Below are 23,262 nucleotides of genomic sequence, written 5' to 3'. Positions count from 1 at the left end.
CACAAACAAACAAACCAACCTACCAAGAAATTGACAGTGGTGAACAAATTATCTCCTTAGAAGACGTGGCAAGCTTTAGGAGTGAATATCACTTTAATCCTGGAACAACAACTAATGCATTTAACAAAACAGTGTGCTGTGGTAACATGTGACCTATGACAAAAATCATGAATTAGTACTATTGATAGATTGCAGTGAGTGAAAAATAATGTAATGATAAAAACCTAACTAAAAGCATTTTATACTGTTTCACAAGTGTATTTTAAATATAAAAAAGCCTTACAGATCAAAAAGGAAACAAACAAACAAAACAACTATCATGGAATCAGTCATCCAGCACCAAAAGTCAAACTTTACATGACATCCAGCTCTTTAGTGGAGGCATCAAGCTCTAACCATGGTGAACGGTTCCAGAAGACTTTATAACTGTAAACAAATGTAATTGTATTAATGCCAAAATATGGTTTATTCATTTCCATCGTGTGTAGTAAACTGATTCCGTTTTTCAGAAAAATATGAGCAATTTTAAACAAGTAATGTTCAGAATTGAATTAGAAAACTGAAATAAATGAAATCTTCTAAGTGTATGTAAATAGACACATTTTTGATGTTTTGGTTGGTTCTTTGGATTTTACTTTATATAAATCATAAAGTTAAATAACAGTCCACACTCTTCCTTGATATTTTACTGTTAATTCTGCTCATCAATCAGCCAATAGCGTGAACCCTTGACAACCTCAGTGCATTTAATGCATCTTTGTACAGCTCATGTGAACAGCACTACTCTGTATTATGGCAATACAGGACAATTCAAACAAAAAGTATTTCAGGGGCTGTAACTGTAAACTGTGATGGCTAAGGGAATTTAAACAATCTTTTCTTAAAATGAATTCCCTTTACAGTTTGTGACAAAATACTGATGAAGAGAAACAACATGTGCAGTCAAAAACAGACTATTTGTACTTTTATGTGATTATAATGTGCTGGTAAAATTAATGATGTATTTATCTATCAGCTGCAGTGTCATACAGACAATTTTGATCCCTATTATATCTCAACTTATTCTGGACAAGATATGTAAAATATCCATCAGTTAAAGGTATCCTAGATTTGACAAATAGCTCTATAGAATCATGTTTAACTATCAAGCCAAACTGGACAAAACACCCTGTTTATAAGCTTTGAAATCTTACATTTCATGACACCTGCTTATGATCTTAAAGGTAAAAACAAAGCCAACGTCAAAAATATGTTGTTGTCTAAATACCGTGGGAATTCACTCGTCAGTGTTCAAGTAAAATGATTGATGATGTCAGTAATAAATGACCCACACGTATTAGTGCCACTGGCTAAAGGTTGTTTGAGACTTTCAGTACATTGCAAAAAATAAAAGGATTTGAAAACCACACATGTTCTGGGATGTGTACTAGAATCACATCTTATGACCAAAAACCCAAGTCCAATACAAAGGTAAGTGGGCTCTGTCACTCCTAATCATGCTTTCACGTGTGGGCTTCACACTGGTCTCCGGTGGCTTTTGCAGAGCATCTGTCTCTGCATGTATTCACACCAAGCAAGTAAATGCACCCTTGTACTGTATGCTGAAGATTCTTTTCCTTCTCTTCCAGAGAATAAACAAGAATAAAAAAACAGTACACAATAGAAATAGAAGGCGCCATGGTACAAAGGCAATTGCAAACTTGGATTAACTGCATCATGAGTTCTGTGGTCACCCTTTTCCCAGCCCCAGTGCCCTACTCAGTTAGATTAGACTAACTACTGCCTTTACTTTGTCATTGTTCTTTGTCATTGTTCTCTTCTCTGAAGCCTCTGTTGCGAACTAATCGGGGGAAACATGTCAGCCTCCTGACTGTCCTTACGTTCGCACGTGCAAAAGGTTAGAGGAAGGAGCAAAGCTTCGCCCTGTATGGGGATGCCAATCCAGGCAGCTGGTAAACAACACAGGCAAATCTTCCACACTATCACTGGCCGAGCTTTTGTTGTTGGTCCTCCTCAGAGCCAGTGTTCACAGATCCTAGAAGAGGAAGGACAGCACAATATATGATCTTCCATGTCTTACTGGATGGACATTAAATAAATAATTAGTACTAATCTGTATATCAATATATCTGATGCACTTACCTGAGCCACCTACTGAGTTTATGTCTGTTTGTTGAGGATTGCTCGGCTGAGCTTGTTGCTGCTGCCTAAACAGTCAAAACAGAAAATCTATGTCAAATCTGTTGCATACATTTTCAATGCACTGAATTGGGGTGAATGCAAAATCATTACAACTGTTTACACAGGACACACTCACAACATCAAATTGTACTTGAATTTACAATGCAATTGTTTCTGCTCATAGCGAGTATTGGTGTTGTTTACAATTTGATGTCCATGTGCAGACATGCGCTGAACCTACCGATCAAAGTAGGCTTGTCTCCTCTTCCTCAGTTCCTCGGCTGTGAGAGCATCGCTTTGACCTTCTCTTTGACTTCCTGCAGAACTCCCTGCTGCCTGACTGCCTAATTTCACAGCTCCCACTTCAGACTCTGGTGATGTGTTGCTCATCACTGCTCCTAGCAAAACAAAAATAGAAACAACAGTCAAAACTACAAACTGTGAACTTAGAATAAGATTTGTGAAAAAAGGGAAGAAGACTATCTGACACATAAAATATTTTAAGACCTCTGAATGAATCATCGTTTACCTTGCATGCTGAGCTGTATGGCCCTACGAAGATCAGCCTCCTCATCTTCTACATCTATGTCCTGTCTGCTAAGTGCCAAGGCTCTCTTCAGTTCGTCATCTTCATCTACAACCTCATCCTCCACACCAAAGTTCATCTCTGCCTGGCCCACAGCTGCTGGCCTGCTGCTCATAGTTCAAGGTTTGATCAGTTACCACAAGGAAATCAAAAGGGTATCTAAAGTAGTATGAAACTAAGACAGTCCTTTTTGAGTAAAATACGCGTCCTCTTCATTGTACAATCACATTCGGTACACACCCTGCACTTGTCTGGGCCTCGTCCTCTCCAATGAGCCTGGGCCGCTGCTGCTGCTGAACTCTCATGATCCGAAGGATCTGCTCTGCCTCACACTCAGGGAGGTTTCCTCGAATCACAAATATGGAATAACCTGCACAAACACACATTTAGTATTCTTTTCCACTTTGCATCATCTAATGAAGCTCTAAATAAGTCAATATTACGAAACCTTCTTGTTGTAGCTGTGCAAGGAAAAGGGCTAGATAGGTGTCTGATATCAGCTCTGGTCCAGTCAACAGTGAATTCAGGTTAAACCACTGCAAAAAAAGAGAAAACAGTGCTTAAAATAAAACAAACACTCAACTTGTGTATTTAGATTAAAGACTCATACCTGTTGTCCTAGTTTGCGTACAGTAAACCAGTGCTCCTTGTAGTTGCAAATGAAGGCATTCTCGTTTCTGAAACAGGAAAGTAGCTGTTACTATCGGCTTAAAGTGTGAAGTAGTTATGTGATTACATATTTAGCCATCTGACAAATAACAAAATTATGTTTTGAAAGAGAAAAATTACATTGGATTTATCATCAAGCTCTGGTACTCCCGGCTGTTGAAGAGGATCAGCTCCAAGCCCCACACACTCAGAGCATTGCTAATAACCTAGGAGGTTAGATAATAAATAGAGTTATTGACATTCCTGATTTATAAATAAATAAGTTATTTTCCTGTTACAATAAAATGTGAATGTCCTTTACTCACTTGTATTGAAAAGAACCCACTGTCATCCATGTTCCCAGATGGTTGCTAAAAACATGTCATATATAAAAACATAAAGTTAAACACCGTATGGTAACTGAACATGCTCCACCAACATCCGCTTTCTGTGTCTCCCCACCTGTAAGAACGTCCTGTACTCGTTGCTGGCCATACCTCCCTCCGCCATCCTCATCCTCTCTTCTTCATCGAGCTGGTGAGCGATGGAGGACAGGTCCACAGGAGTGAAGTACTCACCCTGCAGGAGGTTGTTGAGGCAGTGCTGGGCGCACAGAGAGCCCTCTTGCTACAAAGAAAGGAGTAAATATACACATATAACACAACAGTACACGGACCCAAGACTAGTTAGTTGTGTGATTTTAGGCCCTGACCCTAATTTCAAGATGCACATGTCTTTGAAATAGAGCTAAACGTAGATACTCCCTGTCTGAGCTAGACCAGGGAAGCTAGTTCATGCTTCTATTTCACGTTTACTCAACTGCTGTCATACATTTTATGTTGAATTGACATAGCAGGTATTAAATAAACTCTCGTTAATCCAGAATGTGGCAGACGAAAAGATTTGAGCACATTAGCCCTATTTTAATTTCTCTACACTGGCCCCAGCAAAACAAAGCATTGAGTTTGACATACGTCTTATGACATATTATAAAATCTATGGAAGGCGTAGCTTCTTCTTAACATACTGACATGCTCATTGAATACACACCAGTTAGACCCCTCAGGTCATCAAGTAAAGGTCTCCTCACAATAACTAGGATAAACCAAATTAGACTGTGGAGCTTTCAACAATTTTTACTTTTAAAAGCACATTAAAAACATATAAACAAAGTGTTAATTAGGGTGTGGATAAATAGTACCCCTATACGTTTATTGTGTTTATTGCTGACTCAAATGTTTGTCACTTTCCTCTGACACACAGATATAATTATTGTGCGTTTGTAATTTTATATTTCATGTGTTACTCCATTTTGTTTCCAATCAACTACTTTGAATATTTTCGATTTTCACTTAAAAATGATCAATTCAAAAATAATTAGTTATTTTCAACTCATTCGTTTGGTCATGAATTGGTCTTTGCTTTTTATCTTGGAAACCACTGAGTCATGTGAAACAGCCTGTATCAGTAAACTCGACTTAAAAATCGAATGTTTTTTTTTTCTGTTCCCATGATAACAGCCACACACCAGTGGAGCTAAATTAGCTGAGCTTACGTAAACAAAACAAACATCTTCGCTTCTCGCAAATCAAATCAGCACACAGAGTTAAGTGGAACCGAGTCGTTCACCAGCTCCATGCGAGTCACATCCCAGTGGCTACAACAAAGCTTTGTATCAGCTGCAAAGAAAACTTTCCATTCTCTGACTAGCAGGTGCAGTTAGCATGCTAGCTGCCTGGACCACAACACTGACCAGCACCAGCACAGATCTCTCATCACCGGGAAACTACGGGCCGCCGTGAGCTGCGGCTGCTTTTCCGCGTAAACACGGCCGGTTAGCTACACGTTACACGTTTTAAAGTCAATCATCTCAACTTACTTTCTCATGAAATATGGAATCCATGTTTCAGCTTTCTGTCAAACATTCACCTCTGACCTCCAGCGCCGCTGCGTTCATCAAGGGGGGGCGATCCCGAGCAGCGCCACCTAGCGGCTCGGTGCTACACCGCCTTTCAAACCTCCATATACGGATTAGTACATTTATACCACATCACAGTAATAACACACAGCGTTACACAGCACAAATAATCAACACAAACACACTGATTGCACACACTGTTGCTTTTAAACTATTGTTAAAGCATATCCGGGATATATCAGCATTGAAAACAACCTTAAACCACCACAAGAGGGCGCGTCAGGGAATTTTTCTTGTTTACAATATGTCTTTTTTGACAAGAGACAGATTACAAATGTGAATACACTCGTTTAAAAAAAAAAAAAAAACGTCCAATGTGATCAATAAACTAAATAGTGATTGATTATATGTCTCTGGTACTGATCGGGGGTTCTGGTCTGGCAGCGTCGCAAAAGGTTTTGATTACAAGGGGAACAGTCTCCTAGCGACACCTCTTTTACGGCAAATGGAACATGGCGGACGGTGAGAGATCCTCAGACGGACTGCAAGACCCCAGCAAGGTAGTACTTCCCCACAGCGACTACACCTGACAGCGACCCCCGTGACCCCGACACCCAACACCGGGGTGAAACGTGTCGGTTCCCCGGGACGACACGGCCCCGCGTCGAACTGAGGGGGAATAACACGTACCGGGCTAGCGGCGGCGGCTAGCTCCCATGCTAACCGCCTCACACTAACAAGTCTCTGCGAAGGGATTGTCCTCAACAACACAGACAGCCCGTGTGTGACCGTGGGTTTGGAGCCAGGTCTTATCGGGGATGAGATAAGGAAGCTAGCGGGAGATGTGTCAGTGCTGTCCGGGCTGTGTTTATCTCCAGCCGCTGGTGTTTTGGGTCGCTCGCTTTTGTCCAATTGCCTCAACATGAGTTAGCCGTTGAGTTTGGGACGTTTGTCGGCTCCTCACACTCCCGCAGGGTCGTGTCAGTGGAAAACAACCGTGGGTCGAGTTCACTGAGGAAGTGCGGGACACGGACACGTCGGGTGTTGTTTTTGTTGGTAGAGACGTGATCTGTTTAAACTCGAGCCATCACTGGAAACTATTAAAATGATTTAATCTGTGGTTGACCGAGTTTGCGTACATGATGTCACTGCCGCCATTAATGTTGTTAATGTTGTGAAACAAACGCATCATTATTGCGACAACAAACCAAATGCAGTAGAAATACAATTACGTGTGTGTACATACCATAGACTGTATATGGTACATACGATATATATATATATATATATGTACACACAAATTACAGTGATTATGGTTTCAAATTTATATTTATTTATTTTTTGCAATTGAAGGTTTTATTTATTTTCAATGTTTGCCCTATTCATTTAAACAGTTAGGATTTATTATTTCATTGTTTTTTAAGGGCTCATATTTTACTCCTGTGTTTTATACTCTATTGTGTCTTTTTGAGTGTGTGTGTGTGTATTTCTTTCTTGTCTGTTCGCTTCTGTTTGGTTTAGCTCGCCTAGACAGATTCTTATCAACTCTAGATGTGGCAATACATTTTCAAGTTTATTTCCTCATAGCTGTGGGCTCAATAAAAATATTACTACTGGCAGCTGACATTTACTTCAAAGACAGTATTCTCCACTTGTTTAACCTCTATGTAAATTTGATTGCGCCACACCTCTGAACATTTTCCGGTGGCCATTAATATTGAATTTCCAAAGAAATCTAGTTTCCTGTCAGTAACTAGGTGAGTTTTGAATGGTAATCAAAGCAACATTTTTGTAACACTTTCTGTGGTAACTTTTTGCTTTATAACATGCTACGCGGATGATAACTGTATTTATAATTCTTGCCACACAGATATCAGGCCACTTCAACAAGCCTGTGCCTGCACTTTGTGTTTTTCATTCAGCTGCCAGCTCATACAAGAAGTGTCAAAACTTCTGTAATTCAACAGGAGGAAAGAGTGTGACTAATTCCTTACCATTGGCTTAAGTTACCAGAAACAACTGCAAATTTTTGTTCTTTGTTGCATCAGCCAAGCGACAAACAAAGAGAATGTGTTAGTGTTATCCTCAGCAGGGTGGGGTCTGATCGTATTACATTGAAATGTAGTTCGGTACTGAATATAGATGACATGTTGTTATTATTACTAACCCGATCTTGTTGGATTATAAAAAAACAATTTCCTATACATAAAACATTGAATATATTGCACCTTATTCTGAATAAATGGACAGAGCTTCACACATTTTCTCCACAAATATTCTTTCATCTCTACACATTTAGCTTTTTGCGTGCATTTTCAATAGTTAACAGCATAACTATCATGGAAATAAACTTTAACCTTTTAAAAATGGTAATCCATAGTAAGGTTTATATGATCCAATTACACATGTTTTTCAAAAGTAATGATTGATGAATGTTTGGTTGATTATAGTTACTTGTTTTTCTCGGAATATTACGTAATTTTGAACAAATAGAATCCATTACTATCTAACGCTTGCTCAAGGTAAATATTAATTAGCATATTACTTTGAGAATAGAGACTAATCCCTGTCTCTCTCTTCTCTGTTGTCCTCAGGAATGGCTGGAGGCTGCAGACAGCAGGGCGGAGCTGCTCCGCTACCTGAGGGAGCAGGTGCCTCAGATCTTCTGCCTGAAGAAAGACTTCGGCCCTCAGGAGAAAGAGGAGATCATTCAGAGCCGACTCTTCCTCCCTTTGGAGTGTTTCCTGTTTGGAGAAGATCCTCAGGAGGGTCTGGAGAAGCTCCAGCATGACAGCGCCTCTTCCCAGCTCTGTGGACGTGTCTTCAAAGAGGGAGAGACTGTCTACTCTTGCAGGTCTGACCCTATGATCTTCTGTTATAAAAGAGCTACAACTTCAATAATGACACAAATAATGATCAAATACTCATGTTGAGATGTAGGTGAAAATTTCTTGTTTTGGTGATTATCTGAATATATTTAAGTTATAATACCATAGTATTTAGGCTAAGTTTTAGAAATACATATTTAATGAGCAGAAGCTCTCAGGTGTCAGTTTGTGTTTGCATTTCAGTTTGATTACAGCGAACAACCCTGACTGTAGTTTCACATCTTCAACCTCAGATGATACTTTTTTCTTGACAATAACAAATGTACTTCCTCCACAGGGATTGTGCAATAGATCCCACTTGTGTTCTGTGCATGGATTGCTTCCAAAATAGTGTACACAAAAGCCATCGTTACAAGGTAGGTGTCACCTGTATATTTATAGATTTTGAATTTTACATCACATAAAGCCTCCTTAATTATCCCTTGTCAAGCCTCTGTAATATTCAGTGCAGTAAAATATCAACTGAAAGATTCTCCAGTATACCCGTTAAACATTGGGGGAAAATATACAACATATTTGTTGATCCACAAAGATCAATGTTTGTTTAATTATAAATTATTATAGGATTTTTATACCATAGTCATGGATTCCCACAGCTACAGCTATTGTTGAAGATAGATCCTGTCAGTGACAGTACAGTATGTGTGTTTATATTCCCAGATGCATGCGTCATCAGGAGGGGGGTTCTGTGATTGCGGGGATGTAGAGGCCTGGAAGATTGGCCCCTGTTGCTCCAAACACGACCCAGGGGCAGCCACTGCCATGGTAACGGTGAGTTGCATAACAGAGCGGAAGAGGGATGTGGGAGGGGTGTACATGTCCCATTCTGTGTCAGTGTACCCCAGAATGCTTATTTTCTCATCTTAGTTGTGGGTGCTGCTCTCTCGCATGTGACTTTCGCTACGGAAATGAGAAAATAACACAGAAAATAAACAACTTGGTTAAGCGATGGGGAGGGTGATAACGTGTACATACAGTAAGCTGGTGGAAAACAGTTGGTGTGACATCATGGCTGAACAGTGCAGGGATGTGCTCAGTCGACACTTTCTCCTACCAAACTGCTGCTGGAACACAGCGTGATGATTGGTTGTTGAGCAGTTGTTTGTCTGGCCTTTCTTTGCTGATCACAGTATCTGGGCTTTCCTCCGATAAGATCACGCTCAGGGGCTTTGAGCAGACATAGAGCTTGACGGCTCTGTCTTTTTTTCCATAAACAGCAGGTGCCTGCATTAACAAAGTCATCACTGGCCCCGCTCTGGCAGGCTGCCTTGTGTTTTCTACACCAGATCTGAACCACATGACCACAATTGCTTCTCCAGGCTGAACACGAAAACCCATCATTCTGTGTCAGACCTCTTGTTGTTTGGATTGTGGTAGATTCCAAAGCGCTTATTCTCACACAGCGGAGTGAAGTCTTGACTGGTGTACTGTAAATGCACAGGCTCACTGTATGTTCAGTTTAGTTTGTGTGTTAAATGTCAGACATTTGTATGAAATACTTAGCTGCCATGTGGAATGTTTGCTCTCAGGGGATTTGATGTTATTGTGACCAGGTCAGCTGCATGTTTGTCTCTTCTTAAGAAAAATGTTTAGACTAGTTCTCTGTCATTTTACTGTGTCACCAGTTGTGACACAGGAAATGGGGAATTAGCAAAGGTTGTAGAAGGCATTTTTTCCAGTTTGGCTACAGTTTCTGTGTTTCTGTGATGCATATTTGGGTTAAAGATGTTTTTCTTATCTCATTTTGGGGAAAAAACACATGTTTAATTTGCAGAAACTTGTTGTCACGTTGATGTGACAAAGGGTCTGGATTCTGGAGCAAGACACCTCCTGAGACTGCTCTACATAGTGATTCCTTTGCGATTCTCTGATCTTGTGCAGGATGAGTGTGTGCATCAGCTGGAGCCTGAGCTCTATGGGCGTGCGGAGAAGCTGTTCCAGGTTCTGTTGCAATACCTCACAGATTTCCTGGTGTGGGAGGAGAGCTTTGATCTGCCACCGGAGCTCCAGCCCCGGTACCTGTCAGATTACTTGGAAATTCACAATTGCATATTTATAAGCACACAGCTCAACCCTGATGTTATATTTCTCCATCCATGCAGACAAAAAGAAAATGCATACTACTGTGTTTTGTACAACGACGAGCACCACTCGTACGACCATGTCATCTACACCCTGCAGCGTTCTGTCAACTGTGATCAGGCTGAAGCACAGACGCACACAGCACTTATTGACAAGGAGGTAAAATAATGATTTTATCTTCTCTGACTTTCCGTTTACATTTCTGTCAAAAGGAAGTTGATCTGAATCAGTTCTCTTAATGCACTCTCATCTCTTGCACAGGGTCGGCGTGCAGTAAAGAGAGGAACCCTTCGCTCATGTCAGCAAGCAAAAGACCTTATCAGGGTAAATACCAGCTACTGACTCTACACCTATTTTTAAAAGCTCATTTAGAAATTTGGAATTGTATCTAGTCTTGAGCCAAAGTTCATCATTGTTCCGTTTTTTAAAACTTTTTTACTGCCGTGTTACAGTCCAACTCGGAGCACATTTCCCTGCAGCCTCTGCGCGTGGAGATCCTTCACGCTGCCGTCATGGCTCATCAGTCTTTTGCCCTGCGTCTCGGCTGCTGGTTCCAAAAGATCATCGGTTACTCAGGTAACTGCTGCCGTCGTCACAACACCATACTACACTGCTTAATCGTACACGTTCATTTGAATATTCATGTGTATTCATGTGAACCTGTGTGTTTGTTGTGCAGCCGGCTTCAGGCAGGCTTTCTGTCAGGTGGCACTTGAGCCAGACCGGGATAGAGACCTCCCGTGTTTCATCAGCAAACTCATGCTGCACGACGCCAGGATGTACAAAGGCGAGTAGATTGGAGTTTGATTTTCATACAGAGTTGTAGGTTTATCTAAACTCAATTCTTTGTGACACTAACAAGACATTTTTTCTTGTTTTCCAAAGGAGCTCGCAAGATTGTACATGAGCTGATTTTCTGCAGCATGCTGATGGAGACAGAGTTCAAGAGGCATTTTGCAATCGAGTTTACAAAGGTAAAAGAACATTGAATTAATAGTTCTAAAACTGTTAGGAAATCTTTATAAGGTTATTGAATACATATCCTGTCTTGATCTTTTCAGCACTATAAGCAGCTGCAGAAGGATTTCATCAATGATGACCATGAGAGGAATATATCCATCACCGCTCTGTCTGTACAAATCTTCACTGTACCCACACTGGTATGTTCTCTCGATATTATGTCGTAGTGTAGGTATGGCATATCATTAATATTTTGACTGTCATGCAGACAGATTGTTTGAGTGCCATCTATTAACTTCAAATCTCTTCTCTAGGCCAGACAGCTGATTGAAGAGGGCAATGTCATTAAGGTGGTAGTCGACACCGTTATGGATTTGCTGCGCGAACACCTGGATGACAACAATCGCTTCTTCTTCCTCGGCTACAACTCAGACAAGTTTGCACGCATCCAGGTCATCTTCCACGACCTCAGGTGATTATGCAGGCAGCAGTTATAACAAACAAGTTTGTCCTGACTCTTTCGATTCCTTGTTAAAGATGTGACTTTTCTCTTCTCAGATATATTCTGATCAGTAAACCCTCAACATGGACTGACAAGCTGCGTATACAGTTCTTTGAGGGGTTCAGAGTCTTTCTTGGGCTTCTCAAATGCATGCAGGTAACTAAAGTGGCACTTGGTAGAGCGCATTCCTCCGAGTCCCCTTGAATTTAATCATGGGGCAACAAATTTCACACACTCACACCCAACAGTCCCTTAAATAAGCCGATTGTTTTCATCAAGATCCATGACTGATTCCCTGGGAAATCTGTCAAAAGAGTGATAAACCTCCTGGTGCAGATCTCAATCAGGATTTTTTTTAATGGGTTCTCCCCTGAGCTACAGTATACCCCATCCCTCCACCCGTTATGTGGTAATCTGTCCAGTAGTTTTAGCGAAATCTTGCTAACAAGCAAACGGATGGGGGTTAAAACATAACCTCCTTGGGGGAGGTAACAACTGTCAAGTTATGGTAAATAGACAAACCAGTTTTTTCACTTTGCTTTTCAGGGTATGGAGGAGGTGAAGCGCCAGTTTGGGCAACATATTGCAGTAGAGCCAGAGTGGGAAGCTGGATTTTCTCTTCAGATCCAGCTGCGCCACATTCTTGCTATGTTTCAGGACTGGTGTTCCTCTGATGTGAGTTATGTATAATTTTTTAACAATAAAACCTCCTCACAGTTATAGAGGGAAGCATTATGTCACTGCTGTATTCAGTTATTAATTATGTCTGCCCTTTCAGGACGAGATCTTGCTGCTTGCATTTAAGGAGTGCCACAAAGACCTCATGCAGCGCAATAACCAGCCCTTCCGTAGGGAGGCCACTGACTTCTACATGTGCAAACACATTCTCAATGTTCGCCCTTACAAAGTGTCTCAGGAGCCTGTCAGCATACACCTGCCTATCTCCAGACTACTGGCTGGTAGGAAAACTCATATTGAGACTCTTCAAAATAATATTTTCCTGTAAACTGTAAACTTACTACTCTGTTTATTCTGAACCACAGGCTTGTATGTACTTCTGTGCAAAACAGGAGCAATTGAGCATCTGGAGAATCCTGTAAGTGATGGGGAAACAATGACATTGCATCCACATTATGAAAGAAAAGTTTAAACCTGCACCACATGTATCAGATATATGTAATATAGTAATGTTTCTTTTTGTTGCAGGAGATCTATGACTTCACCCAGCTGGTGGAACATCCTCTGCGCTGTGTGGTGCTGGCTGCTCAGGTCTCAGCAGAAATGTGGCGGAGAAACGGGCTTTCATTGGTCAGCCAGGTATGCTGCTTTCTCTAGATGCATGAGATGTTATTTTCATTCGCTATTTGTTATTATTCAATAAACGAACTGTTGTTGTTTCATACGAACAGGTCTACTACTACCAGGATGTAAAATGCAGGGATGAGATGTACGACAAGGACATTCTCATGCTTCAGGTGGGTAGCAGTCAGACATAACAGGGTTAGGGTTAAAATATATAATGTACTAACATACGATCTTCTCCACACATGGTTTACAGATAGCTGCTTCCAAGATGGACCCCAACCACTTCCTCATGCTGATCCTGCTGCGTTTCGAGCTCTTTGATTATTTTAACGGAAGTTGTTCAAGCAAAGACCAGGTAACACTTTAGTTTTCATTCAGAAAAAAGAAATGTTGTGCCTCCAAGCTTAATCGCACAAATGAAAAAAACAACCAATTTTCTAGGACGAGCTGGTACAGTGGAATCGATTGACGGAAGAGATGTTGTACCTGCTGATCGTCGTAGTTGGTGCAGTGTCTCATTCTACTCATCAAATATGATTACTCAGCTAGATATGAATGACAATATAGCGTCTGACCCGTGCTCTGTTTGCAGGTGAGCGCTTTGTGCCCGGGATCAGTCAAGTGACCAGAGAGGATGTGACGATGAGGGAGGTCGTCCACCTGCTGTGCATCGAGCCAATGGCTCATAGTAGCCTGGTCAAAGGCCTTCCAGAGAATGTAAGTTGCATCATGCCTGATCTAAATTCATTTCACTAAATGAGTTTTCAGTGTTATGAACAAGTGTAAAATGTTTTCTATTCAGGAGAGCCACGAAACAGGCCTGGAGACGGTGATTTCTAAAGTGGCCACCTTCAAGTACGTAAAGACTGAAATAGCTCTTGATTTTAATCCGGACTGTGTGGGTGGGGGTGCAAGGGTTTAATCCGTCTCCTCTGCTTCTGTTTTTAGAAAACCAGGAGTGTCAGGCCACGGACTGTATGGAGTCAAAAAAGAGCGTTTGGTAGAATTCAACCCTTTCTTCTACCATTACTCGAGGTCCCAGCACAGCAAGGTAACAGGATGTCTCATAAGCAGTTCTAACCCATTAATACCATAGATGCTGAATAAAAACCCACTCTAAAACATAAACATTCTTTACAAACAACTCCCTAAAAAGCTACTAAACAGCACTGATAAACATATTACATTACCCCAAGTATTTCAGTGAGTCGCAATGTATTTCACATGTGAATGACGTCACATAAAAGGTGCACAGATTTCATCCAGCTCTAAAGAGAGAAGCACACAAATTTCTCACCCGTTCCTAAAGGTATACACATGCATATGTAGCATCATGTCTAAATGGGTTAAAATATACCACATCATCTGTTGAACAGTTAATTTCATTCTTATTTTGCGCTTGTTGTAGGCAGAAGAGTCACAGAAGAAGAGGAGGACTCATGAGGGCAATGATAAAGGTGATCACCAGCTTTCCTCTGCTCTGGCCTCTCCATTGTAGCCACTAAATCTTCTCCACTGCGCTCGATAATGAATCAACTCCTCTTACATTGTTTGTTTTTTATTCTCAGCTCTTCGTCCCCCGGTGCCCCCGGCCTTCTGCCCAGATTTCGCCAACATCGTGCGTCTCCTCTGCTGTGACGTTATCATCCACATCCTGAGACGTGTCCTTCAGAGAGCTGCAGAGGACCGGGCGACGCACTGGACAGAAGCCATGATCCAGAGGGTACGCATGTGGACATTCGCATCTACAGCCTCTACCCTGTCCTGTTTGTCAGTGAGGCTTTTAACAATATGCAAACCCTTTCCACGCAGGCCCTCCATGTGATTGGTCAGGCGTTGCTTGAGGAGAAAACACAGCTTGAGGAAAGCACAGAGGAGGAAGTGACATTCGATTTCAGCCTTAAGGCTCGCAGTGAGTAAAAACCAGAAATCACAGTTAACAAATTATGCACTTGTTAAGTTTTAGGATTTTTGTGACTCTGGAATTGTGCGCCTCTTATTTTCTTCCAGGAATTGGGTCAGAACACGGCAAGTCTGTGTTCCTGCTATTGTCCAAGATTAAGACTCTTCCATCGCTTGAAGCTCAGAAAGACATGGTCAAATGGGCTCTACAGGTATGCTGCTATTAGGGCCCGAGCACCTACGGTGGGAGGCCTATTGTATTTCGAAGGATTTGTATTTCCCTTTTGGGCTTTTTCAGGGCCTAGACATGCTCAAATTCTTACCAAAGTTTGCAGGAAATTCAAAACCCCAAAATAACTGACTAGTGCCGCCCTGGCAATAAGATCGGCCGACATGTACAAAAATCGATAGCGACATTTGTCTTTTCATGACAAACAAATAAGTCTGATGAACTTGTCCTTGGGCTTTCATTATATCAACTTTAACTTCTGTGAATTTCATCTCACAAGATGGAGATATAAACTACCTCGGTATATATGATTTCATCACACGGTGTGACCGTGGAGTGACATTTTGATGATTCACCAAAAAAGGGATTTATTATAACTTCTCTGTGCATTGTTCTTTCAGCCTCAAACCTCATTCACACATTCACAGTACTGCCCTGATCAGATCCATATCAATATTGACTCATCATTACAGCCATTGATATATAATTACAGCGCCACCTGCTGGCTACAGGAAGTGACATGTTTTAAACTTTGATGAACTGCTCTTGGCTGATTTACAATATACAGCTCAAATCATAGGCTCAAATGAGCTGTATATATAAAAGAACACTTAAAAGGATTCAGTAAGCAAATAATTTGTCAGTTTGCTTTTAAGTCACAGTGTCAGTGATGTTTGAATCCTTTAATGTCTTAGATGCAAAGGTGAAAGATTTATATGATCTGAAGAGAGAAAAGAGTCTTTTTGACCTGAACAGATATATGAGTCTAGTATAGGGATAACGATGGCACCACCTACTGCCAAAAAGAGGTAAGCCACGTTTTAAAACTAAATTTGATTTAGATAAAGTGTTCACTATGGCGTCTAACTTGATGGGGTGGACCGTAATGCGTGATTAGTAAGCGTGGTCCAGCATGACAGACGCAGGAAGTGAAGCGTTTATCCTTGCCTTAGTGGTTTCATATATATCCATACATTTTCATTATCAGCTTTTTAGGCTGATATTTATCTTACAGCAATTTTATGTTATTTTTTTCTTCTAGATGTTTGAAATTGTCAAGTGCCTAAGAGAGAAGTCCAGTCCATCAGCATCCATGAGTATGGAGACAAACAGGCCAGAGGAGGTAACAAAAAACACTGTACGATGATTGTGAAACATAAGCAATTTCATGTAATATATGTATGTTTATGTTGCTGCCTGTTGCCAAAAAATAATATTCTGACGTTGAGACAAATTCCAGCAACAGCAACAAATAACCTTAATCATGCGACCATGCCCTGAAACATGAGACTCCCCATTTGTTTAAACAAGATACTCAACACTTCAGAAACTTACTGACACCGGAAAGTCTCACCCTCTCGTTTGTTTTTTTTGCTTGGTTGGTCCAGAGTGTTCAGGACAAGGAGAAAGCCGAGCGGAAAAGGAAGGCGGAGGCAGCCAAACTCCACCGTCAGAAGATTATGGCTCAAATGTCGGCAATGCAGAAGAACTTCATCGAGTCCAACAAGATGCTGTATGACAACATGCCTGACAGCGGGATACAGGAAGAGCCTCCTACAGCTGTTGAGAGGTGAGCACAGCCATTGCCCAACTCCATGCGGTTCTTTTGAGTACAGGTGAAGATGATCGAATGGATTCCAATAATTCTAGTGTGGGCTATGTTTACTCCTCTAGCTGTGCCATGGAGCATAAGGAGCTGTGTGTAGCCGTCGGCCCAGAGCGAGGGTCGACCCCAGCTGACAGGGAGGTGCTGACCTGCATTCTTTGTCAGGAGGAGCAGGAAGTGGTGGCTCAGCGTCCGGCGATGGTACTGACGGCCTGTGTCCAGAGGTCCACGGTGCTGACACAGTGCAGAGGAAAGATGGTGACCAACAGAGGAGAAGGTCAGTCGCAACAAACGTCTCACTTATCAAGTGGAAGCTGAAGGTTTATGGGTGAAATCTGACTGGTATTTTATTTGTCTGTCTCTCTCAAAGGGTCAGGGACAACATATCCCCTGTTAATGCCTCCTGAATTGTCAGTAGGGACCCACACTGGCAGCTGTGGACATGTCATGCACGCCATATGTTGGCAGAAGTAAGTCACGGAACACATTTGGCCATTTTTCTTGAATTAACCAAATATTATCATGACAATCCTTCTCTTCACCCATATGTAGTCAGCTAAACGGATATATTGATTGTTAATTTGCATTCAATATGTTTCAGATATTTTGAGGCAGTCCAGAATACGACCAGGAATCGACTGCACGCTGAGCTGATCATCGACCTGGAGAACGGGGAGTACCTGTGTCCCCTGTGCAAGTCTCTGTGCAATACCGTTGTCCCTCTCATCCCACTGGAACCATTAACATTTAACTAGTAAGTCAAGTCCGCCTTCATCAGGCCAATCTGCACTGAGGTCTTGGTTAAACAAATATTCAGACATCATTGTTTCCTGTGTGTAGTGAGAATGCAGAGATAATTGGCCAGCACTTGACCATGCCTCGCTGGATCCAGATCCTCTCTGCCAGGATTAAAGGTCTCAAGTCAGTCACTCAGGATAATGGTAAGAAAACACGGAGTAAACAATAACTGCATCTCTGTGTACAGCTGAGGCCCAGAACGAGGCATTTCATTATTTGCCATTGGTTATGTTTGTTTATTGGCACAAATAAATGTGATGACAGTAAATATCCTGTGACATGAGATAGTGAATGTTTTTCATACTCTCTCTTGCAGATAGCAGCACAGAAGGAAACAGCTCAGAGGCGGAGACGGGGCTGTGTGGACAGGGACAGCCGGACTTTAGATCCATTCTCAGCTATGGGGTTCAAGAACCGTGAGCGAAACTGTTTGCCCCTTCAATATTAATCAAGGTTCCGTGTTTCCTGTCTCACTTTGACCTGAGTTCTTTGCTCTTTAGGAGAAAGTTTTCAGACAGCATAGTGGAGATGCTGGTCGTGTGCGCCACCACCGTGCACAGGGTGGGACTGCAGACGGCGCCCAATGAGCTGTGTCCTCGTGTGCCCATTATGGCCTGGAATACATGTGCCTTCACTATTCAGTCCATAGGTAGGACTCAAGGCAAATTAAGCAACCCTCTCTGCCTTCATCCTTTATTACAAAACTTGAACTCTTTACATTTGTGTCTCCGCAGAAAACATTTTGCAGGCAGAGGACAAATCATTGTTTGGATCCTTACAAAACAGACAGGTTTGATGCCACATATTAACAAGTGCACACCTATCTTGTATTACTGTATAATGGTCATGTTTGTGATATTCCTCTCCCCATTTTTCAGCTTGCAGGTCTAAAGGCAATAGTTCAGTTTTCAGCATCCCAGAGACTTAAGAGCTCTCAGGCTGTAATCCAAAGGCACTTCACAGACATGCTGGGGGGTACGTGGCTCAGCCAAGAATTCTTTATACATTCTATTCATGTATCAGTCGGTCATGATTATATATTTGTCCTTGTCACTCTTCACAGCTTTGCTTCCAGTTCTGAGCAGAAAAACCCAGCCGTCCCTTCTGGAGGTGGATTTCTTCCATCTTCTGGTACGTCTGCGGTATCGTCTCCTTTTTTAAATATGTTTTACATTTTACTGATATCAATGACATGTTTGCATTTGTGCTCCCATAATGATAGAAACTAAAGGTGATATTTGCCATTGTATTAACTTGACAGGTCTTTGTGCGAGAACCATATGACAGTGTATGTAATGTTTGTGTACTTGTTTTTGTAGGTGGGTATGGTGTTGTCTATACCCTCACTGTACCAGGAAGAGGCTGTAGACTTACAGCCGTCTGCTGTCAGCTCTGCCTACAACCACTTGCACATCTTACACCTGGTCACCATGGCACACATCGTCCAGGTCGTCCTGTCCTCTACTGGTACAAACCTCAACCATACAAGCTGCACTAACAAATTCAACTACCTATAAATAGTATATTACGATTTGTAAACTAGCTCAGAATGCTAAATAATAACTAGAGTGATGTGATGATTGAATAATGCTGTAATTTCTTGTTCAGATTTTAATCCAGTGGCTGGTGGAGAGGAGACGGAGGAGGCGAGAGCAGCTGCAGAGCTGTACAGTGTCGTGTCACAACACACTGGCAGGTAAATTATTCTAATATTTATCTGATATAATACTGAACACAACCACAACCTTTATTTTGACATTTTAAATAATGTATGTGGTTAAATATCTGGTAGGGTAAAATCTGTGAATTAGTTGAGTCGCTTGTAGAATTTAATTTAAATATTTTTTTATTTTCATAGCGGTAAACTAATGTTTATGTTGGAGCTTGTAAAGCCCACAGTGAAAGTTAGAGTTGAATTATTCCTCCCTGATTTAGTGCCAGACAAAATAAAGATATTTCTCCCAATTTTGAGAACAATTTATCATGCAGACATAAAACTAGGTGAACACTGGATTTGAAGGCAGTTTGATATACAAGGTAGAATGGGACAGATATTTCTTCATAAGATAACTTAAGTAAGTATATAAATAAATAAGTATCAGGTTTGTCTGTAATCAAACCAGCTTGCGTGTCCTCAGATTGTTGCTCTGTGCTCTGCTCTCCAGGTTGGTTCCAGATGTGCCCGGCAGCTCTGTGGCAGAAAAAGTGAAGAGAGGAATCGAACCTTTCCTGCGCTGTGCTGCTCTCTTTTTCAATTGCCTTACTGGAGTACATCCTCCGGAGGAAGTTTATAGTACTTCTGGTAGGTCAAACTCTTAGTATTTCATCATCTTCATATAGAGTGCAATGATATATACCCTCATGCTGACGGTTTTTATCTGTTGAAGTTACCTCCCAAGGACAGATGGAGGCACTATGCAGTTATTTGGCACTACCCTCCAATGTGTTCCAGCTCTTCCAGGAGCACAGAGACACCGTTAATCCGCTGCTGCAGAGGTAAGTGATCAACACTGAGGCAAGGCCAAGGTATTTGATCAACTGGCTGAAGAAGGGAGCAGTTTTATGGCAACGTTTTGTCTTCCTCAGGTGGTGCGGGAGCCCAGCTATAACCAAAGCCCTGAAAGGCAAAACCCAGACAGTCAGGTAAGATGTTGTCTTTTGTACTAAAGAAGGCTCCACTTTTATTTTGTAATTAAAAAAAAAAGCATCTCGGTTTTAATGAATCCATAAACTCTTTCTTCAGATATCCCAGGAGAAGGAATCGTTTGATTGATCTTCCCGAGGATTATAGTGCTCTCCTCAATCAAGCCAGCCATTTCCAGTAAGTGGGAAGTTAAAGTCATTTCATTCATCATCTCTCGGAGGAAAGTGTGGATGTTAAATCTTCTTTCGTCCCCAGGTGTCCCAAGTCCACGGATGACGAGAGGAAGCACCCGACACTGTGCCTGTTCTGTGGGGCCATGCTGTGCTCTCAGAGCTCCTGCTGTCTCAGTCAGCTGGACGGGGAAGATGTGGGAGCGTGCACCGCCCACGCTGCGACCTGTGGTGCTGGTGTGGGGATGTTCCTGAGGTGGGTCATCAGTCCTCGATATTCAGATTAAATTATTATTTTGTCTTTAGATTTTATTGGATTTGACACTTTCTTGTTTCATGTTGACAGGATAAGAGAGTGTGAAATTATCCTGATGGCCAGTAAGACTCGAGGAAGCACATACCCTGCTCCTTACCTGGACGATTATGGAGAGACTGATCCTCACCTTGGGTAAGAATCATCGCTGCTTCTCCAAGTGGTGCTTTGTTACCACTTCTGCTTAGAGATGCAAATGATGTACAGTTTGGTTCGAACCCACCTGATTCTGAGAGTCAATTAGCAAGCCTGATGCCATCCCAGATTTACAGCCATATGCAGTATAGAAATAGAATCAAGTAGGTAGCTTAGCCAACATGACCGTATATCTTCTAAAAACATTTCTCTGAACCTGACCCGACTCATCAAGTCCCTTTTGGGTCCGATATCCCCATTCTAATGTAGACATGTCAATACTGCCCCCCACAGGTTAAAAATATTAGCTGCTGTAATTAACATACTTCCTCCACCTGAAGAGAGATACATTTGTAGTTTTTTATAGACCTTGATTATTTCCTTTTTGTACTTCTACACCACAGCATTCACATTGAAATACTTAACAGTTATTGTTGGTTCTTTCTTCAAAAACCTTGATTCATTGATTTATTTCTGTATTGTCATTTCCAGAAGGGGCAATCCACTGCACCTTTGCCCCGAGCGCTACAGGAAGCTGAACCAGCTGTGGCAGCAGCACTGCATCCTGGAGGAAATCGCCCGCAGCCTGGAAGTGGTCAACGTAATGTATGCCTTTGAGTGGCAGATGTTGTGATGATTGCTCCAGCTGTGGTGGCCGGGAAATAGAGCACAGCCATCGAGCACACTCTGCTCCAGTGCTCCTGAGGCACCAACACACTTATATACACACAAACACACATTACATCAAACACACAAGCAAACAACCCTGCTCCGATCAAAGGAGGCCGGAGCAGCCAGCCCCTCCCTCGTAAAAGCCCTGAGAGGAGTCTAGAGAGGTGGGATGTTCCAGAGGAGTAGCGGAGGATGAAGGATAACCTGCGAACCCAAGTCGCCTTGTTTTAATTTGATTGTCCGCTGTGAGAAGGAGTTTCTCCGCGAGTCATCTTGTTTGCAACTAGGCTCATTCAAATAAAGACAAACATCAGATCCACACCAGCATGTTTCTGTTACCACTTTTATGTATTTGATTTCAAACCTGATTCATTCTGTGAATTCTTTGCATTCTCTCTTTTTTTGTGTGTTAGAAATGTTTTGTCATAAGTTATAATGTTGAGTTTTACTTTACTGGAGGATACGGTCATTTGGAAATTGTGTAGGTTTAATCAGACGTCCTGCACATTTGGGTTTTGCTCCTCGGTAACGTAGATGGTCCGGGTAATGCTACTGCTCACATTTAGACATTATTCTATTAATAAAACATTTATACGATATATTTTCCAAACAGTTTAAATACTGTTAGAAGTATACACTCACCTGCTTCCATAACTTCCTGATATAGATGCATTTATTGATAAGAATACGTGCTATGATACCATACTAAACGATGATAATATGTCCCTTTACAAGGTATGAGGTCAATCTAATTAGAAATATGAAATATTTACTCTTTATAATTGTTCAAAGTTATTGAATACAGATAATTTCACACGCAACAAAAATTTAAAGTAAAGAAACTATTGCAATATTCTATTTAAGACATTTAAAAGTACATTTTATTGAAAACATCTAATGTGATATATTTTCATCCACCATTGTTTTTTTTTGTTGTGTTCAGGAAAAAATGTGTGAATATATCATTTTCTCTGTTTCCTTTTTGTGTTGTAAGTCAGTATTACATGAGACTTCCAGGTTGTGGAGAATAAAGACACTAAAGCCTGTCTACACATGAACTGTCCTTTTCCCCCTAATCAATCAGAGTGCAACAATGTTTACTTTATCTAAAAATGTAACCATTTGCAAACAAGTATAAGAGGATGAGCTCCAGCACAGGATGTTTGCTTTTTGTTCTTCTTCTTGACTTAGAATAAATGAATGAGCCATTCTTCACCATTATTATTATTTTTTTTTTTAGTAATGCTCAATCACCACTCCAAGTCAGACAGAGGCTGTGCTGCAAGCAATTTGACACGAGTAGAACTTTATTAAAAAACACTTTATTGACCACCAAGCTCTTATTTCTGGTGAGAAGAACCTGACACGCATACCTCCACCGAAGGCCAACAGTCCCCTTAAGAAACCCCTGTTATACCCATTAAATCCGTATTATATCTGGATCTGCACCAAATTTCATACACGCCCCCCAAACATGCCGTCTTTTTTTCATCAAGATTCATCAATTATATATATATATTTATTAAGTTTAAATCGAATTAAAAATTCAATGGATTCTTCCCTGACTGATGCTGCATCCTTTCACCAATTTTCATTATAATCCAGCCATTACTTCCTGCTAGCAAACAAACAAATAAACGCAGACGAAGACATGACCTTCTTGGCGGAGCTATTGACACTAAAGCCGACTGAAAAGGTTTATTGTCAAGCTTTTCAAAGCTCA

At 41.3% G+C, this 23,262-nt stretch overlaps 2 protein-coding genes across 2 annotated transcripts; one reads left to right on the top strand and one right to left on the bottom strand.

The window, feature by feature from the left end:
- Window positions 1-70: 70 nt before the first annotated feature.
- On the bottom strand, window positions 71-5,357 carry atxn3 (ataxin 3). The gene is made up of 11 exons (XM_061082938.1): window positions 5,295-5,357; window positions 3,878-4,042; window positions 3,742-3,786; window positions 3,557-3,642; window positions 3,378-3,444; window positions 3,216-3,303; window positions 3,008-3,137; window positions 2,711-2,874; window positions 2,423-2,579; window positions 2,143-2,207; window positions 71-2,035 (listed from the first exon to the last, which is right to left on the bottom strand). Exons 1-11 carry the CDS (start codon window positions 5,316-5,318, stop codon window positions 1,983-1,985), a joined length of 1,044 nt encoding a protein of 347 aa, XP_060938921.1. The 5' UTR covers window positions 5,319-5,357; the 3' UTR covers window positions 71-1,982.
- Window positions 5,358-5,844: 487 nt separating this feature from the next.
- On the top strand, window positions 5,845-22,868 carry ubr1 (ubiquitin protein ligase E3 component n-recognin 1). Its single transcript, XM_061082403.1, has 47 exons — window positions 5,845-5,893; window positions 7,928-8,187; window positions 8,499-8,577; window positions 8,882-8,992; window positions 10,103-10,236; window positions 10,324-10,462; window positions 10,565-10,627; window positions 10,756-10,879; window positions 10,983-11,090; window positions 11,189-11,277; window positions 11,365-11,463; window positions 11,578-11,735; window positions 11,822-11,921; window positions 12,312-12,440; window positions 12,544-12,724; window positions 12,809-12,861; window positions 12,972-13,082; window positions 13,175-13,240; window positions 13,324-13,425; window positions 13,512-13,575; window positions 13,663-13,787; window positions 13,873-13,925; window positions 14,019-14,121; window positions 14,479-14,527; window positions 14,639-14,793; window positions 14,883-14,982; window positions 15,081-15,184; window positions 16,244-16,324; window positions 16,590-16,771; window positions 16,876-17,084; window positions 17,178-17,277; window positions 17,409-17,561; window positions 17,648-17,748; window positions 17,922-18,021; window positions 18,106-18,254; window positions 18,340-18,395; window positions 18,484-18,580; window positions 18,669-18,736; window positions 18,925-19,072; window positions 19,214-19,301; window positions 19,771-19,907; window positions 19,993-20,101; window positions 20,192-20,248; window positions 20,349-20,426; window positions 20,505-20,675; window positions 20,766-20,867; window positions 21,360-22,868. The coding sequence occupies exons 1-47, from the start codon at window positions 5,846-5,848 to the stop codon at window positions 21,499-21,501; spliced, it is 5,235 nt and encodes a 1,744-aa protein (XP_060938386.1). The 5' UTR covers window position 5,845; the 3' UTR covers window positions 21,502-22,868.
- The last annotated feature ends 394 nt before the right edge of the window (window positions 22,869-23,262 follow it).

The sequence above is a fragment of the Limanda limanda genome, chromosome 12 (genome assembly GCF_963576545.1).
Source record: "Limanda limanda chromosome 12, fLimLim1.1, whole genome shotgun sequence".
Classification (NCBI taxonomy): Eukaryota; Metazoa; Chordata; class Actinopteri; order Pleuronectiformes; family Pleuronectidae; genus Limanda; species Limanda limanda.
This window is presented reverse-complemented; position numbering and strand designations above follow the sequence as displayed.

Bases quoted from the DNA above. Each gene is read 5' to 3' on its own strand.
- ubr1 (XM_061082403.1), top strand. From the start codon at position 5,846: ATGGCGGACGGTGAGAGATCCTCAGACGGACTGCAAGACCCCAGCAAG. The intron at 14,122-14,478 runs GTAACAGGATGT...CGCTTGTTGTAG, and splicing joins CGAGGTCCCAGCACAGCAAG to GCAGAAGAGTCACAGAAGAA. The intron at 17,749-17,921 runs GTAAGAAAACAC...TCTCTCTTGCAG, and splicing joins GTCAGTCACTCAGGATAATG to ATAGCAGCACAGAAGGAAAC.
- atxn3 (XM_061082938.1), bottom strand. From the start codon at position 5,318: ATGGATTCCATATTTCATGAGAAA. The intron at 3,138-3,215 runs GTTTCGTAATAT...GTGTTTGTGCAG, and splicing joins TGCACAGCTACAACAAGAAG to GTTATTCCATATTTGTGATT. The intron at 2,036-2,142 runs GTAAGTGCATCA...TTCCTCTTCTAG, and splicing joins AAACTCAGTAGGTGGCTCAG to GATCTGTGAACACTGGCTCT.